The sequence below is a fragment of the Bufo gargarizans genome, chromosome 1, assembly GCF_014858855.1.
Source record: "Bufo gargarizans isolate SCDJY-AF-19 chromosome 1, ASM1485885v1, whole genome shotgun sequence".
NCBI lineage: Eukaryota > Metazoa > Chordata > Amphibia > Anura > Bufonidae > Bufo > Bufo gargarizans.
This window is the reverse complement of record NC_058080.1, coordinates 552,716,081-552,736,059: the sequence shown is the minus strand read 5'-3', so window position 1 is coordinate 552,736,059 and position 19,979 is coordinate 552,716,081. Positions and strand designations below refer to the sequence as shown.

At 42.1% G+C, this 19,979-nt stretch overlaps 1 protein-coding gene across 1 annotated transcript in view; it reads right to left on the bottom strand.

Annotated features, from left to right (window-relative positions):
• The window catches only part of GALNT9 (polypeptide N-acetylgalactosaminyltransferase 9), a 589,226-nt gene that overhangs the window by 8,753 nt on the left and 560,494 nt on the right, over positions 1–19,979 (bottom strand). Inside the window, exon 10 of the mRNA XM_044281849.1 lies at positions 7,182–7,349. Coding sequence (XP_044137784.1) covers positions 7,182–7,349 — 168 coding nt within the window. The remainder of the gene's footprint in view (positions 1–7,181; positions 7,350–19,979) is intronic.

Genomic DNA, 19,979 nt, shown 5'->3' with positions numbered 1-19,979 from the left:
TGAATCCGGACCCATTCATTTCTATGGGACTGTTCACATGAGCGGTGATTTTCACGCATCACTTATGCGTTGCGTGAAAATCGCAGCATGTTCTATATTCTGCGTTTTTCACGTAACGCAGGCCCCATAGAAATGAATGGGGTTGCGTGAAAATCGCAAGCATCCGCAAGCAAGTGTGGATGCGGTGCGATTTTCACGCATGGTTTCTAGGTGACAGTCTATTCACTGCATTATTTTCCCTTATAACATGGTTATAAGGGAAAATAATAGCATTCTGAATACAGAATGCATAGTATAACAGGGGGCGTAAAGGGGTTTAAAAAAATAAAAAAATTAACTCACCTTCTCCTCTTGATCGCGTAGTTCCCGGTCTCTTCTTTACTTCTTTTATGATTAGCTGTGGGCTAAAGGACCTGTGGTGACGTCAGATCACATGCTCCATCACCACGGTGATGGAGCATGTGATCTGACATCACCACAGGTCATTTAGCCCACAGCTCATCATTAAAGAAGTAAAGAAGAGACCGGGAACTAAGGGAAAATAATACAATCTTCAAAACATCAATCCCAATCAATGTGAAGAAGTTCGGGTTTGGGTACCAAACATGCGCGATTTTTCTCACGCGAGTGCAAAACGCATTACAATGTTTTGCACTCGCGCCTAAAAATCGCGAGTGTTCCCGCAACGCACCCGCCTCTTATCCGGGCTAAAAATATGACGCCCGTGTGAAAGAGGCCTTATGTAAGCCTTGCAAAGTGACTTCAGACCTGAACTGGTCCCTAAAAATTGGAAAATAAATTAAACTTCTAAGCTTTGTAACATCCCCAAAAAATAAAATATCATTCCCAAAATGATCCAAACATGAAGTAGACATATGGGGAATGTAAAGTAAAAACTATTTTTGTAGGTATTACTATGTATTATAGAAGTAGAGAAATGAAAACGTGGAAATTTGCAATTTTTTACAAATTTTTGGCAAATTTGGTATTTTTTATAAATAACATTTTTTTTTTTACTTCATTTTACCATTGTCATGAAGTACAATATGTGCCGAAAAAACTATCTCATAATGGCCTGGATAAGTCAAAGCGTTTTAAAGTTATCACCACTTAAAGTGACACTTGTCAGATTTTCAAAAAATGTCCTGGTCCTTAAGGTGAAATAAGGCTGTGTCCCAAAGGGTTTAACCTCCCTGGCGGTATGATTATGTCAGGAATTTTGGACCAAAAGTGGTACAATTTTTTGCATGAAATTTGGTGTTATGTATTGTAGGCTTGCAATTCTTAGTAATTACTTACTTAAACCTGACCAAACAAGACTTTAGTAGACATCCCAGATGTGATAAAGTTTCAAACACAAAATCATGAATTATAATCTAATAAAAATTATAATTTTATTTAATAATGTAATAAAAATAATGAAATAAATAAATTTTGAAACATGGGACTGCACAAAATCCGACGTCACAATTAGGACAATGGAACCTGGTTTCTTTTCGGACTTTCTTTCTATTGCCATCTCTCTTTGAGCAGCAAACCACACACATCTTGGTAGGTGCTGCCTTTTTTGCGGTTGGCGGGATGAAGTCGATAAAGTGACGACCAGTCAGGCGTTCTGGGTTGACAACGTCAACAGCACGACGTCCAGGTCTGTTCACAGCTACTGATGGCATCTGGTGGTTGACAAAAATCTGCTCAACCACCTTCCATATAAAGTCAGAATGAACAAGAGGCTTGTCACTCTTTGCTCTGTGCAGGATATATGCATTCCAAAGGCATTGTTCCAGAAGATGCCTGAAGATCTTCTTATAATATTTTTTTAGCTGTTTGCGCATAGCCGGATAAAATGTCATTGCCTGATCGGCTCTGTCGACACCTCCCATGGTATTATTATAGTCTATCACGACATGCGGCTTCAGCACATCTTTTCCACCTTTTGTGTGGACCATGGCAGTAGAGGTATTGTGCACAGTACTCATGAGACACACGTCCTTCTTGTCTCACCATTGCATTGCCATCATCTTACCCTTCTGCCAGGCAACCATTTCTCTGGTTTTGAGTTTTTTCTTGGCAAACATAGATGGCATGTCACGTCGGTTAGGCCTAACGGTACCATATGCATCAGTCTTGTTTTGTAGCAAAACCTCATACAGTTCCGGAGACGTGTAGAAATTGTCTGTGGTCACACAATATCCCTGATTCAGCAATGGCTCCAGCAGTGTAAGGACAGATGATGTGGCCATCCCATAGCCACTGTACCTGGAGTTGAACTTCGTGCCTTTACCAGTGTAAATGACCGAATTCCAGATGTACCCAGTGGATGACTCGCACAGCATGTAGGATTTGATGCCAAACCGCGCTCTTTTGGATGCTATGTACTGTATCCAGCTTAGGCGTCCCTTGTAGGCCATCAAACTTTCATCTACGCTGACGTCCCTTTCTGGCACATAGGTCTGCTGGAAATTGGTCACAATAATTTGCCATACCTCCCAGATTTTTTTCAGTTTGGGTGCAGGATGCGTAGCCTCATCAAATTCTTCATTGTTTGTGAAGTGGAAATACTTCATGGAGAGGGAAAACCGGTATTCTGACATCACAGTGCCAAAAAATGGAGTGGCCAGTAACTTATTGGCGGTCCAGTACCATTTCTGGAGCGGTTTCCCCATCAACCCCTGAAGAATGATCAGTCCCAGAAACTGTTACATGTCCTCTTTGGTCACCGGTTCCCACTTTCTGCTTCTGGAAAAGGTGGCATGCTGCGTAGCGGATTGCTGCTCTTGGTAGCGATTTGTCTCTGTGACAATTTTTTCAATTACCTCCTCAGTGAGGAATAATTGCAGGTATGCCAGAGGGTTGTCACGCTCAACATCTACCTTCATCCCAGGTGATCCAGTGAACAGGAATCTTGGGGGCGCTACCTGGTCTGTGTCGCAGTCAATAAGGCACCAAGTGCGCACATGGCTGAGATCAGGTGCAGGATCATCGCCGTTGTCACTTGCCAGATCAGTGTCAGTGTCAGACGACAAGTCTCCCCACGACTCACTATCGCTCAGTTCTGCGAGCACCTCCGTGTCACTGTCGCTGTCACTCAACTGGTCCAAAACCGCTTTTGTAGTAAAGTTGCGCTTTTTTGATGCCATGTTATACATTTATTTTATGGGCACAAATTACAGTAAAATGGCAGGCAAGGGGCACTGTACAGTAATCACATACAGTAATCACATGTCAGATCTGAGGTTATACAGTGTAATCCTCTCAGATTACAATGCATAACCTATTTTATGTGTGTGTGTCACTTTTAGTGTTTATATTTTTTTGAATTTCCCACCCAGTTCCGCCCCCATGCGCAGCTGCAGCTCGCAGGGGACGGAACCAGGAAGTCAGATGCCGGCCGGCGCACACAGCAGAGGACATCTGCCGGATCGCCGGCAGAAGGTGAGGGGGGACTTTGCAATGTTACCCCGAGCGTGACTCGGGGTTACCACTCCTGGCAGCGAAAATTAACCCCGAGTCACGCTCGGGAATACCGGCAAGGAGGTTAAATAAAACAGGTCACCCACTCACACCTGATTGTCACTAGTGATGAGCGGCATAGGCAATATTCTAATTCGCGATATTTTGCAAATTTTTGGCCAAATATTTGCCCTAAATTTGCCATGATTGCGAAATCGTAAATGTAATATATTTGCGATAAAAATTAGTGATTAGAATATTCGCAATAAACACTAAGGGGTAGGCAACTTTCCTGTTGGTTGCTAGGGATGTTGCTTAGTGTCGATATTCGCGATCATTTTGTGATAAATTCATGAATAGGAATATATAGCACTATATTCTAAATATTTGCGAATTCTCAAAGTGGCGATATTCGCGATTAAAATTTGCGATTCGAATATTCACGCTCAACACTATTGAAAACATGTGATTTTAATTTTACCTTCAAATTTTCTGCTACTCCCAAAGGTTCAAATACATTTTCCACTTACAGACATATGATATTGGATCATTTTCCTCAATAAATAAATAATATTTATTTTTTTGCTTATTTGATTTAGTTAGCTTTATCTCATTTTTGGAAAGTAAAAATGTGATGTAGTTTTAGGTCAAATTTATGCAAAAATATAGAAAATTTTGCAGGGTTCACAAACTTTCAAGAACCACTGTACTTGAGGTATGTTAACTATAATTATGTATGAACTATGCCGTATGATTTCCTCATCTATATCTTCTGTGTCTATCATCTGAACTCCATATAATCCCATATTCTATGTCAAGTGTTTTCTTGATCTATGTTATGTGTGTTCTTTTTTCTATGCCATGTATGTGCCTGATTTATGGCATGCATACCCCTGATCTACACCAATCAGCTATAATCAATAGTGATGAGCGGCATATCCCTTATTTGAATTCACGATTATTTGACACTTCCGATTAATCGTAAATGTTAAAAATAGCGTAATGCGAATTTCATCAAAAAAGAACATATAGCATTAAATTTAGTGCTATATATTCCTTTGAAGAATATTCATCATATTATAAAACATTAATATATACCAATATAGCGAATAGACAATAAAAAAAGATTCTACCACTATATTAGTTAAATCACTATATATTATAAATGGTTCTATATAAATGCTAAGCTCTTTGCCTCTCTCTTCAGGGATAAGAGCCGATATTCGCAGCTCAAATAAATTCGCATTACGAAGATTCGCGCTTCAATCACTTACTCGTCAATGTAAGTAAGATTGGAGCCTTTCGACTTTCTGGACACAATGAAGAATATGTGTACTGTGAATTTGTGCATTAAAAATCAAAAACAAACAAAAAAAAAGAATATTTGTTTTTACCAATCTATATCACTATATTCGAAATATTAGCGAAATCGCAAATTGCCGATATTCGCAATAAAAATTTGCTTTTTGAATATTCGCGCTCAACACTAATAATCAACTACCTAATATTGTGTAGGTCCCCTTGTGCTGCCAAACCAGCTCAGACCTATTGAAGCATGGACTCCGCAAGACCTTTAAAAGTGTGTGGAATCTGTCACAAAGACATTAGTAGAGTATCCTGTAAATTAAGTAATTTTCAGGGTGGGACCTCCATAGATCAAACATGTACAGCATAGGACTGTAGGTGCTTTCCAGGGATGGACAAGGGTCAACATAGGTGCTCTGGTCTGCAGCTATGCAGCTGTATATGCAGCTGTGATGTGTCCTGACAACCACCTCCTTACCATAACTAGCATTCTCTTTTTTAGCAATTTTTTGCTACAGTAGCTTTTCTGTAGCATCAGACCATATGGGCAGCCTTTGCTTTTCACATGCATCAATGTTGGTAGTTTACCACTCCTTCCTTGTAGCACTGTTGGTTGGTTGAGAACACCTCCACAAGACCCTTTGCAGTGTTGCCAACCAGAATTTTTCTTTCTTCTGGACAATTTTTTCCCCAAATCACGGACAGACAACATTTTTTACAAACAAATTGGAAAACCATAATGAATGATAAGGATTATAAGTAATACATGTCTATCGCTCAATATACTGATAAACACTCATTACTATGAGCTGTAAAATGATGATAATTACCACCTGAATGATCTAGTTAAGTACAACTAGCCTCCAAAAAAATCACAGACACATCTATTCTTTTTCACAGACACAGGAAAAATACTAACCTATTTTTACAGACTGTCCAGACATTTCTGGACGGTTGGCAACCCTGACCCTTTACTTTGGGGATGCTCTGAACCAGTCATCTCACAATTACAGTTTGGTCCTTGTCAACGTCATTCAGATCCTTACACTTGAACAGTTTTCCGCTTCCAACTCATCAACTTCAAGAACTGTCTGCTCACTTGCTGTCTAATATATCCCATTGTCATGCGATAATGTTAGTCACCAGTCAGTTTTCTAATGTTACAGCTGATGATATGTGTGTCCCTGATGTATACAATGTGTGCCCCTATTCTATGTCATGTGTGTCCCAAATTTACAGGATGTCATATATTAGGAAATGGTGTTATTTCAGGAAAAATAATTTATAGATGTAGAAAAATAGGAAAATACTCCTGGCCTGATATGTTAAAGCTGCCTCAGAAAAAATGCTATTTGTGGTCATATTATCCAGTCCAGTGGTTTTTTTTTTTCCAGAGTAGGTTAGAAAATTAAAATAAATGAAAAAATATATAATAAAATACACGATTCAGACTTTAATACTGACATTTATTAACATAAATTTGGACTCTGAAAGGGGTTGAGTAGTATAACGTAAGTAATTTTGTAATAGCAGAATGCAGAGGCCCAGATTTACTATTAGTTAGTCAGTGTAAACCTGGACAAGGTGGTTTTAAAATGTGCCAGATTTATCACAGGGGCTCAAGCTGTATGATAAATCTGATGTATGTTTAGATTGCCTGTCTAGCCTGTGGCAAGTTTTCAGATACAATTTTCTCACAATATGGTGCATTTTGTAGCAATTTAAGCCTTGTCCCCTTTCCAGTGAAGCCCCATCGCCTTACACTAAGCTTTGAAATTTCTTTAGTGAGGCTAAAAACATTCCAGAAAGCCCTGTTGCTCCAAATTGCGCAGAATTGTGCCAAACTGTGGGATTTTATTGATTCTGGGGCATAAAGTGGCGTAGTTTACCACTATGTACACCAAGCAAATACAGAGATCAGGGGGTACCCTGCTGGCAACAATCAGCCGGCTGTAGAAAAAAAAAATAACTAAAGGGGCGGACATGCTGCTTGTGTACTCTGTTCAGCTGCAAAGGGGCCTGGGGCCCCTCCTGACTGTATAACAGTAGCAGAAGTGCCCAGTCTGCACCACTAAGTGAGGCTTAGTGGGCCGACAATGGGGGGGGGCTTAGCGGTGTGAAGGATTGATCTTAAAAGTGCCAAAGAGGCCCGTAGACATGCCAAATCCAGCCCTGGAGCCATAGTGTTGTATTATGTAGTAATATAAACCTGCTTAGTACTGGTCCCTGATACCTGTTCTTCAGGACATTAGCAGGAATGGTGTCAGTGTTTGTGCACATGCTGCTTGACTGCACTGCAGCTGTTTAAATGCTCATACCCCAAATTGGTTTACTTTACTTGCTTGCTTATAGTAATTTTGGGAATCTTACTGCAATATATGGCTATACTGAAGTTATACTTTTCAGATTTAACAGCTTCTCACCTGTGTGAATTCCCAGAGTTTCTGTGTTGGTCTTGGAACATCATCACATTTCTTAAGAGTAGGGGTTCTTCCTTTGCCATCATCAATGAGACACTTCGTATCAGGTAAGAAGGCAGTAGAGCCAAGGGGACCTAACTGCAGCAGCCCCTCAGCACTGTATCGAACCAACTGTATGAAAGCAAAAAAAAACTGTCAAAGACCATCCTACTGCTTTTGGATATATTCTACATTTTTCAAAGAACCACCTTGGTCTGAATACTTTTGTAAAAAAACAACCAAAAAACAAACAAACAATAATAATAATAATAATAATAATAATATAATAAAAATGTTTGTATAGCCCCTGATTATTCAATAAAATCTATTGGCATAGCACCACCTGCGGTTTGTTCTTGTCCTTACTTCTCTGTCAACTTTGCTGAGGTGGACACACATGCTCAGTTCCATCCTTCAACTGTCATAAGCTGTATGTACAGTGGCATTTGTAGGAGAGAGGTACAGTAGAAAGGACATGTTCCCTGAGAAAGGACACACCACTGAGAAAGGACATGCTCCATGAGCTACCAGCTGGGAATACATCTAGCAGAATAAATAGCAGGACAATACTATTGACTGTACATTTATATGTGAGTGTATCAGAAATACTCACAATTCATGACGCATGACCAGTGGCGACTCTAGGAACAATATATAGGGGGGGCACAAAGATACCACAGTCAAAAATGGGGGGGCAAAAACAAAATAAGTATATAGAAATAAGATTACAAAATACTAGAGAGTTGCGGTATGCAGGGATACATTTATAATAAAGCAATTTACTTACAAAAGAAGCTATTCAGTCGTCTGCTGTGCCGTCCTCTGCTTGCTTCCGCGGATTCTTTCCCCTACTTTCTGTCTCTCGTCAGTGCACAGGCGCACTGTTATGGTGGATCTGTGGAAGACACACTGTTATGGGGGCATCTGTGGATGACACATTATGCCTCTCATTAGCCCTCATTATGCCTCTCATTAGCCCCCATATCAGCCCTTATGCCTCATTAGCCCCCATTATTCTTCATATTAGCCCCATTATGCCTCATTAGCCCACATTATGCCTCATTAGCCCACATTATGCCTCTAATTAGCCCCCATTATGCCTCTTATTAGCCCCCATATGCCTCCTATTAGCCCCCATATGCCTCCTATTAGCCCCCATATGCCTCCTATTAGCCCCAATTAGCCCCCATATGCCTCCAATTAACCCCATATGCCTCCAATTAGCCCCATAGACCCCATATGCCTCCAATTAGCCCCCATATGGCTCCAATTAGCCCCCATATGCCTCCAATTAGCCCCCAATTAGCCCCCATATGCCTCCTATTAGCCCCCAATTAGCCCCTATATGCCTCCAATTAGCCCCTATATGCCTCCAATTAGCCCCTATATGCCTCCAATTAGCCCCCATATGCCTCATATTAGCCCCCATATGCCTCATATTAGCCCCCATATGCCTCCAATTAACCCCCATATGCCTCCAATTAGCCCCATAGACCCCATATGCCTCCAATTAGCCCCCATATGCCTCCAATTAGCCCCCAATTAGCCCCCATATGCCTCCTATTAGCCCCCAATTAGCCCCTATATGCCTCCAATTAGCCCCTATATGCCTCCAATTAGCCCCCATATGCCTCCAATTAGCCCCATAGACCCCATATGCCTCCAATTAGCCCCCATATGCCTCCAATTAGCCCCCATATGCCTCCTATTAGCCCCCATATGCCTCCTATTAGCCCCATATGCCTCCTTTTAGCCCCCAAATATGCCTCCTATTAGCCCCCAAATATGCCTCCAATTAGCCCCCAAATATGCCTCCAAATGCCCCCATATGCCTCCAATTAGCCCCCAAATATGCTTCCAATTAGCCCCCAAATATGCCTCCAATTAGCCCCATATGCGTCTAAATGCCCCCATATGCCTCCTATTAGCCCCATATGCCTCCTATTAGCCCCCATAATGCCCCCAGCAGCCACATTTTTTATAAAATAAAATAAAAAAACACTTACCTCTCCTGCTCCTGGACGGACGCCGCCTGCCATTTTCTCCCTCCTCAGTCGACTGTGCTCTAAACTGGCGCGCACAGCGTGAGGTCACAGAGCGACCTCACGCTGTGCGCAGCCCTGCACAGCCGACAGCCGAGGACCAGGAAGTGGTGAGTACAGAGCGTTCACCACTTCCTGGTTCTTCGGTACTAATGAGCGCTTCCATAATGGAAGCGCTCATTAGTATTCACTCAGGGGAATCAGCGGGGGGGCACCCGGGGGGGCAAGGAACAACATAGGGGGGGCAATTGCCCCCCCTCGCCCCCCTCTAGCGACGCCACTACGCATGACTAAGGGGGTGTGACCTCTGTAATGTCGGGCAGGAATAGGATAAGAGAAGCTCAGCATTCTCATATAAGATATAGGCCTGCAAGGCCTTTTTTGTATATGAAAGATATGATAAAAGGACTGAAAGCACTTTAAGTACTGGATGAATCGGGAGTATTTCTGATACAATCACATATATACAGTCAAGAGTATTGCCCTACTGTTTATATTGCAATTGTTGAAGTGGAGCTGACTGAGGCTCCAGAATCAGACTGTGATTGTTACTCCACATGGGAGCTATATATACTAGAATAAATCTAGCAGAGCAATTAAGTGGTCACATACTGTGTCTTGCACAAACATTTAAGGATTTATTTGACCACAACCCTCTCAGATCTGTATTCTGTGTACTTAGGGTACACAGTCAAAAAAGACGACTGAGGGGAGATCTAATAACTATGTATAAATATATCCGGGGGACAGCACAGGGATCTCTCCCATCATCTATTTATATCCAGGTTTGTAATGAGGGGACATCCTCTTCTTCTAGATTAAAGAAGGTTTGTACACAAACATAGAAGAGGATTCTGTACGGTAAGAGCAGTGAGACTATGGAACTCTCTGCCTGAGGAGGTGGTGATGGTGAGTTCACTAAAAGAGTTCAAGAGGGGCCTGGATGTATTTCTGGAGTGTAATAATATTACAGGATATAGCTACTAGAGAGGGGTCGTTGATCCAGGGAGTTATTTTGATTGGAGTCAGAAAGGATTTTCTTCCTCTAAAATTTGGAAAATTGGCTTCTACCTCACAGGGTTTTTATTCCTTCCTCTGGATAAACTTGCAGGATGACAGGCCGAACTGGATGGACAGATGTCTTTCAGCCTTATAAACTATTACTATGTTGCTATCACCCTCTCCTTCAAATTATTAAAAATAACCTAGAACGCTGGTCTAAAGGAACATTTACATGGCTTGGTCAGATTGCTATTTTCAAAATGAATGTCCTCCCTAGGATTGTATATTTCTTTCATGCCCTGCTCATTAACATACCAAGATCTTACCGCCAAGCTGACCATTTAGTGAGAATTGTATTCTGGGTTACACACAAAGAACATAAGCAATGGGTGGATATGGAACAATGCTTTCTTTCTACACCCTTTCCCCCACAACTCCTGGTTGGGTCCATACACGCCATTGGTGGTGCATACTCACCCTACTATAGACTCAAAGTTCCGACTAGCAGCCTCTGTTTTTCTTAACTCTGACATCTGCTTCCCCATATCCAATGTTTCATATCCCCTCAGGTATGGATCAGGGATCCTTCAAGCAGTGGATTGGTGCTCCCTTGCTGGCGTATATTTAAGACATTTTCCATACCAAAAACTGGTGTGGAGAATGATAAATGAGCCGGGCTTCCCCGCTCAGGCCATGCCGCCTTTTCTCGCCATTCTGTAAAGGTGTCTTGAGCAGGAAAAGCTTCAGATTTTGCTGCAAAAATGCAGTTTGACAAAATCTGCAACTTTAGTACTCCAAAAAGTGGTGTATAAGAGTTAGTAAATGTCCCCCATATTCCTTATTTTTTGAATTGGTTCTCATATGGAAGCCTTAGTGCATTGTCAAGGTATTGGCACTTATGTACACTGAGTAATTCATATGTTTAGGAATGTATTTCAGTCACAGATGGACAGATATTTGACTTGTCCTTCTGGATTTATGTCTCAAATCTCACTTTTATTGCTTTTTATTTCTTGCAAATGTTAAATAAAGAATTTAACAAAAAGAAATAGATTGTTACACACTATATGATGTCTGATTTTCATTCTTTACATTAATCATGGCATAACCCCTTTAAAGTGGCTTAAATCTAGTCTTTGATGTAGCTGTTTTCTCTTTCAGTCATATCCGCTGCCCGTCTACACCATTGCTTGCTGGGGACATGGATTGCCATCACTTGAATATACTGCGCTGTTTCAAACAATCACTTTGCTTTTACTCACCATATGTTCCACTGACATAGACTGTTAACATCTTTTCCTGCCTGTGCTGCCTGCACCTCTGTATAATAACTGTCTGTTCCGAAAACCCCTTTGCGTTTGTGATATCTCTGACAATAGGGAGTAACTCAGCAGAAAGCACAGGACACAGACAATGTAATGTTGTGACACATGACACTTTCATTTAGTGCATTCATGCAGAGCCAAGACTCTTGATGATCATAAAGGAAACCACTCTGATTCTAAGGAAACATAACCATATCCTTTAGTTTTTTAGTCTTTTAAGTCTTAGTATATTTAAATTTAAATTTGCTTTATTCAATGAAAATATTTGCTTTTCATTGGAGATAACACTGATGAATAAATTTGACATAACATTTATACGAAAGCATTATCTTTCGTACAATTTATCGACATTCGGAAAAATCTCTCATGTTATAATTTAGGAAATTAGTGCTCAACTTAAAATGAATTGATTAGCTAATAGGCAGTGAACACTTCCATGGTACTAGGTTGGTGACAATTTTTTTATATGCTGTACAGATATCAAAACTACATATACTAAAACTTTGTTTCTGTCTATTCTTGGCCATTTCAAAAAGTCTTTCTCCCTCTATCTGCAAGATACTACAGTAAGTTCTTATACATTATATATAAGTCTCTGTTCAGACTAGTGCCATGGCTTCTGGTTACTAAGGGCAATGACTGATTGCAGTGGTCAGTTACCATCAAGGACAACAGGAACAGTGGTGCTGGAGTGGAAGGGATTGTCTGAGTAGTATTTCAGCTTGGACAACTCCTTTCAGTGTACTAAGTTCTTGGCTAATTATTTTGTAAATATGGATCCTATTAAATCCCTTTGATTCATATTTGACTTTATTTATATTCTACAGTTGTGTTCAAAATTATTCAACCCCCAATGCTGTAAAGGGTTTTAGGGAATTTAGTGTACATTTGTAATTGTGTTCAGAATGAAATCTTACAAGAACTTTTTAAAGAACCAAATGCAACTAAAATGACATCAATTGTTTTTGTAATACAGTATTAAATGTTTTTTTTTTGTGATTTCTTCATTGACACAATTATTCAACCCCTTAAAGACTACCACTCTTAAGAACAGAGGTTCATTCAAGTGTTTTCTATCAGGTATTGAAAACACCTGTGGATGTCAAGGAGCAGCAATCAAGCATAATAAGCACCAATTAGGCAAATTTAAATGGACTGTGATACTCAGCTCCTTCTAGACATTTACTGGTGTGTTTACAAACATGGTGAAGTCAAGAGAATGGTCCAGGAAGACAAGAGAAGAGGTGATTTCTCTTCACAGGAAGGACAATGGCTATAAGAAGATTGCAAAGATGTTAACCATACCAAGAGACACCATAGGAAGCATCATTCGCAAATTCAAGGCAAAGGGCACTGTTGAAACCTGGTCGTGGCAGAAAGAAGATGCTGACTTCGACTGCTGTGCGCTACCTTAAGCGCAAAGTGGAGAAAAGTCCCTGTGTGACTGCTGAGGAACTGAAAAAAGATTTGTCAGATGTGGGTACTGAAGTTTCAGCTCAGACAATAAGGCGCACACTGCGTAATGAAGGCCTCCATGCCAGAACTCCCAGGCGCACCCCCTTGCTGTCTCCAAAGAATAAGAAGAGTCGACTGCAGTATGCCAAAAGTCATGTGGACAAACCACAAAAGTTTGGAATAGTGTTCTGTGGACTGATGAAACAAAATTAGAACTGTTTGGGCCCATGGATCAACGCTATGTTTGGAGGAGGAAGAACAAGGCCTATGAAGAAAAGAACACCTTTCCTACTGTGAAGCATGGCGGGGGGGTCAATCATGCTTTGGGGCTGTTTTGCTTCTACAGGTACAGGGAAGCTTCAGCGTGTGCAAGGTACCATGAATTCTCTTCAGTACCAGGAGATATTGGATGAAAATGTGATGCAGTCCGTCACAAACCTGAGGCTTGGGATACGTTGGACATTTCAACAGGACAATGATCCCAAGCATACCTCCAAGTCCACTAGAGCATGGTTGCAGATTAAAGGCTGGAACATTTTGAAGTGGCCATCGCAGTCACCAGACTTAAATTCGATTGAGGACCTCTGGTGGGACTTAAAGAAGGCAGTTGCAGCGCGCAAGCCTAAGAATGTGACTGAACTGGAGGCATTTGCCCATGAAGAATGGGCGAAGATACCCGTAGATCGCTGCAAAACACTTGTGTCAAGCTATGCTTCATGTTTAAAAGCTGTTATAACTGGAAAAGGATGTTGTACTAAGATTGAATGTCACTTGGGGGTTGAATAAAACTGATAATGATGTGAGCACAGAAAAGACATTTGTGGTTATTTCATTATAAATGTTATGTTATATTTGTCTGACTTACAAGTGCCTCTTTGATTTAATTGTAAACAAGATGACTGAAATGATCAAAATCAATGTCAAACTGGCCAAAACACTCAATTTCAGTGGGGGTTGAATAATTTTGAACACAACTGTATAATAAACTGCAAGACCAGCAATTACTGATGTCTCTCAAACTGTGAAAATGACAAGCCATAGATTTTTGTATGCTTTATGGGTTGAAGAAAATAGACAATACAAAGATGAATTGCTTAGTCTAATCCTTGAGCAAAACATACAGACCAAGATTTTAAGGAAATCTGAACTCAAGAGCAAATGCAGTGGATCAATCAAGATAAATGAGTGTCACGGGATGACATATGTAGCCCGATGTTGCAAGCAAACAAAGGAAAGGAAGTGTTTCTTCTAGACAATTGCTTGCTCATCAATGGAGATGACTGCTGAATTCAGCTAGCTCCACCTTCTTAAAGTTCCTCCCTGTGAGTCAGTCTTTTTTTAATTTTTTATAAGCCTTGGAACATGACAAGGGAAAACCGCCAAGCCAAATATCCATCTATAGACAGCTTCTTTGGGGTGCTTGCCCCTCATCAGCATAGAGTAAGATTCTGGCTTGCTGAGCGCGATGCTGTGTGTGCTGTGTATCCATGTCTATGGATAGATATTTGGCTTGGCTATTTTCCCTTGTCATTTTCCAAGGCTTGCTAAGAAATTGGACTTTGATTCACAGGGAGCTACTTCCAGAGGGTGGCGCTAGCGAGATTGTTCTCTTTCCCTGGAAGAAACATCTTTGCATATGCCATTCAAGGCTTACAGACATTCTTTATCCTGTCTTCGACTTGGTGTCTGCAAACTGTTGTACTTGTAATGGCTAGTCCTGAGGACCGTAACATGCAGCAGAAGGTCGGTCTGTAACTTTTGCTAATATTTTTTATTTGCAAATAAATATGGTAGTTAAACATTTCAGCTTTGTCAAAAATACTTAACATAGTTAAATATGCAAATAAAATCTCTCCAGCCTTTGTCACCCGGATTCTTGTAACAAATGGAAAAATAAAGAGCAGCGGGAAATATCTTTGCTGTGAAGATGGCGTTAACAAATAGCCATTATGAAAACAAAGTGTTCAGCTGAGTGTTATCTTAAATTTATAGGGCAGCGCCTGCTGTTGGTAATAGGAGAATTTATGCTTGGGTAAATATAACTAAACAGACAGGAAACATTATTAAGATGTGTTGGGACAATAAACTAGACATAGAATATTCTTTTTTACACAGTGATAAACCTGCCTTGCTGTTTTTCATGTCTTAATTACATAAATACACATGTATTTCCATTACCTTAATAAAGTATAATCCTTTTCATTAAGTTTTACATCTCTCCAAATGTAAAGAACATAAAGCACAAGACGACTGAGAACAGTTTGTATTAACATACCTGTAGCTAGGCAGCTGTATACTGTATGTGTATTAGGACTCTTTCACACAGTCAGCTTTTGGCCAGTAATTTCTATCAGTGATTGTGAGCCAAAACCAGGAGTGGAGGCTACACAGATATGAGATATAATAGAAATATTTATTCTTTGTGTTTCACCCTCACCTGGGTTTGGTTCACAATTAGTGTTGAGTGAAGCAAAGCATCCGAAGTAGAATTCGATCAGAAGTTTAGGAAAAATTTGATTTGCAACAAATCCGAATGTCCTCGCGCTTCATGGTAACGAATCGTTCCCCCCCCCCTAAAATGGCGGCTACACGTGCTACAAAATTAAAGTAAGAAGCCTGGGAATGCAAGATCACCCATAATGCAATGCAGACAGCCAATCCACAGCTAGCCAGCCCCTATGATGTCACAGTTCTTTAAATGCCTCATCTCATGCTGTCGCCATTTCAATGTGAGCCATGCATAGGGAGAGATATGACAAGCACTAGAAAGAAAGCCTTTAATTGTAGAATATTGGATAGGGAGAGTGCATGGACAGTGTAGGGGTATCGTAGGGAGAGCACAGGGAGAGCATAGGGAGACTGCAGGACAGGGCAGAGAAAGTGCAGGGACTGTAATCTGAAGCCGAAGGGATCCATAGGAGACAGGGTAGTTTGCATTAATCTCTGAGTAGGGCACAGAGCTATCTAATTGAACAGTGTTCACCTTGTTTAATAGATAAGCTTTTCTATTAGGCTTTGATTCTTAAATTGGGTTGAATAGACTGTCTAATTCTACTGTTATTGGGTTGTCCACCTTGTTGAATAGATAAAAAAAAATCTATTATGCCTTGATTCTCAAATTGGGATGACTAACCTGTCTGATTATACTGTTATTGGGGTGTCCACATTCTTTAATAGATAAACAGTTCTATAATGCCTTGATTCTCAAATTGAGCTGAATAACTTATCTCCTTTAACTGTTATTGGGGAGTCCACATTGTTTAATAAATAAAAATTCCATTAGGCCTTGGGTCTCAAATTGGGTGAATAACCTGTCTACTCCAACTGTTATTGGGATGTCCACATTAACAAATCTAGAACCCCTTCATTCTCATATTGGGGTGAATAACCGGTATTGTTCTACTGTTATTGGCATATCCACATTGTTTAATAGATAAACAATTCCATTAGGCTGGGCAGTGTTAAAAATGTTCCTGTAGCTAGCACAAGTAGTTGCAGAAGAAGTGTGTGTGGGGGGGGGGGGGGAGGGCAGGGGGTGTTAGCAGCAGCCACAGCAAAAGGCCAGAGCTGCCACTGTCAACCAGCAGTCATGTTTTGAAGACCAATCCTGCTATCCATTAATGGTGACTTGGTCTTCAACATCATCTCAATTGACATTAGTCACGCACAGCCAGGAGTCGGTGGGTTCTTCTGAAACCACACTTATTTGACATGGCCCAGGAAGAAGCTCTGTGCTCTCACCTGTCCTGAACCTGCCTCTTTCATTTGCTGCTACTTCTGCCAGGCAAGCAATGCATGCCGTCAACTCTGCTATGCTTTTCAGTGACAATGAGCTTATTGAAGACAGTGAGCAGCTACTGGCCAGCCCATATGTGGAGGGGAGGTCCACTGCTTCCTCATGTAGGTGTGCAAGTAGGAATGATGACAGTCACATAGGAGCAGGTTTTGTCAACGGTCAGCAACGCGGCAATGAGACTGGTGAGGGTGACAAAAGTGACATGCAGACAGTAGTGGATGATGATGTAGACAGTGGTGTTGCCAGGGGGGGGGCCAGAGGGGGCCACGGCCCCCCCTACATCATGCTGTGCCCCCCATGTGCCCCCCCCCAACTAAAATGGCCCCCAAAGTGAGCCACCGCAGTCGGGCACAGGGAGATTAGTGATGTCCGGTTCATGAGTCAATTCCTCTGACTGAGCCGATCCGTGTGAACAGCTCTGTCAGATAGCAGAGCAGAGAGACGCTGGCAGCAGGGAGGGAGGAGCGTAATCTGATCCTAGAGTGGAAGCCAGCCATTCCCCTCCCCGCCCACCCCGGCCTGCAACCAATCAGAGCTCAGGCAAGCAGCTCTGAGTCCCACACTGTACAGGAGGGAGTCTAAGAATCGAATGAGTCATCTAAAGATCCGACTTAGTTAGAGACTCATTCGATTCTTTGAGTTAAAAGAACAGTGAGTCACTAGAACAGCTTACACTGAGGGCCGGAAGAGGCTGCACCGCATCGCCGACATGGAGGTAAGTATAAGTGTTCTTTGTTTTTTTTACAATAGTTTTACAGGTACATTAGGGGGGCTCTTGTTACTGGCACATTGGGGGGGCTTATTACTGTCACATGATGGGGGGCTTATTACTGTCACATTGGGGGGGCTTATTACTGGCACATGATGGGGGGCTTATTACTGGCACATGATGGGGGGCTTATTACTGGCACGTGATGGGGGGTTTATTACTGGCACATGATGGGGGGCTTATTACTGTCACATGATGGGGGGCTTATTACTGGCACGTGATGGGGGGGCTTATTACTGGCACGTGATGGGGGCTTATTACTGGCACGTGATGGGGGCTTATTACTGGCATGTGATGGGGGGCTTATTACTGGCACGTGATGGGGGGCTTATTACTGGAACATCGGGGTGGATCTTATTACTGTCACGTGATGGGGGCTGGGCTCTTATTACTGTCACATTGGGGTGCTCGTGTTACTTGCACATGATGGGGGCACTTATTACTGGCACGTTATTGGGGGCACTTATTACTGGCATATTATTGGTGGGCACTATAGGGGCATCTACTGAGGCCACAAAGAGGAATATTTTATATGGGGGGCTCTGTATAGTAGAATTTCATACTGGGACACATGGTGGGTACTATGGGGAAGGTGGGAGAGGAGTACTATAGGGTCATCTACGAGGGGCACTAAGAAGGGGTATTTTATACTTGCAAATTATGGGGGACACTGAGGGCATCTACTGGGGCACGATATATGGGGCATTTTATACTGGTACATTATGGGGGGCACTAGGAGGAAGGGGGGAGAGGAGCACTATGGCGGCATTTACTGGGGGTACTTTATAGGGGTATTTTATACTGGCACATTATGGGGGACATTAGCTCAACTAGGGGCATTACAAGGGGGTATTTTTTGCACTGTCACATTATAAGGAAAACTATTTCTACTGGGGGGGGGGACATTATGGTGGGCTTTATTACTACCCATGGTAGGACCCCCTAGTAGCAGAACCAGCCTCTCCTTGCTCTGCTATCCCTCTGCCCCTTCTCCAAATCCTTATTATGAAATATTTCTCATTAGGATGAAACACAACATCAGCTCTGCAAAGTGTGGAAGTGGTGTCCGAGATCCCCAAGGGCCAAGCCAAGTAATTGTAAGTTTTCATAGTTCTATAAGCACCCTTGTTCTGCGGCGGCAGACAGAAAATAATCTGGAAGTGCCCCTCCCGAGACCAGGCTCTGGATCCGCCACTGGTCTGGACCGCTCCCAGGAGTGTACATTTCTTCTATACTGTAATCCGTATGCTCTGACCTGCAGAAATAGGCACCCGCTTGGTAACAACTAACAGGCAGTACCTGTAGACTGTAGCCTGGCCCTGTTACCGAAGCTAGCCGAGTGGTGTAAGGTTAAGGTACTAGTAGAGATGAGCGGCCGCTTAATCCTGATTTAAAGTTTAAGTTACTTCAGGATATGGATTACAGTTTAGAAATGTCAAATGTACACTCCTGTGGGAGGCGGGGAGGGGGATCTGTGGATGACACTGTTATGGAGGGGGAAATGGGGATGACACTGTAATGGGGTGCATCTGTGGATGACACATATAGCATAAGATGCTATATACGGTATGTGTCATGCACAGATCCCCCCATAGCAGTGTCATCCACAGATCCCCCTCCCTATAAAAGTGTCATCCACAGGCAGCTAGGACATTGAAAATCTAGGAGGTTGAAATCTGAGAGATTTTTTATATATTTTTTTAAACCACAGACAGCAGGACCTTTCTTTCCTGTTGTGGTTTTAGGTATTGGGTAAAGTATCGCAGCATTTCTAAGCATACTTGTGTAAATGTATCGTTGCTAAAGCTGCCCCCCCTACTTTTGTCCTGGCCCGCAGTGTGCCCCCCCAAAATTTGAAAGCTAGAGACGCCACTGGTAGTTGATCACACATGGGAGCAAGGTGAAGAGGGGGCTTAATCATCATCATCATCAGGAGGTGAGGGTGGTAGCCTACCCATGAGACAGTGGCAGGGTGGCAGTGTGCCACTGAGCCAGCTGGGTGCAAGCATGGCCATGAGCCAGTAGGGTAACCACAGTGTGAGATCTGGAGCCAAATGTGCCTGGGGTAGACTGTCTGTTACTCAGGAGCCTATCTGTCTAGAAACGTCTAGCAGTGCATGGCTTCATAGAGGAAGTGGCAGGCAGTCATCACAGATGTGATTCTGGTGCAAATTTTTTCCTCTGCGTCCTCATCTTCCACCTTGTCCTCAGCCTCCACTGTAGGCACAGTTCTGAGTGATCCTCCATCATACCACCTATACAGAAAATGGTGGAGGAACTGCTCCACGTTCCTTCAAGAGGAAGTCAAATCCTGACAATCTCTTTGCTAACTGAAGATCGTAACCATGTTCACCAATAATGGGAAGAATATTC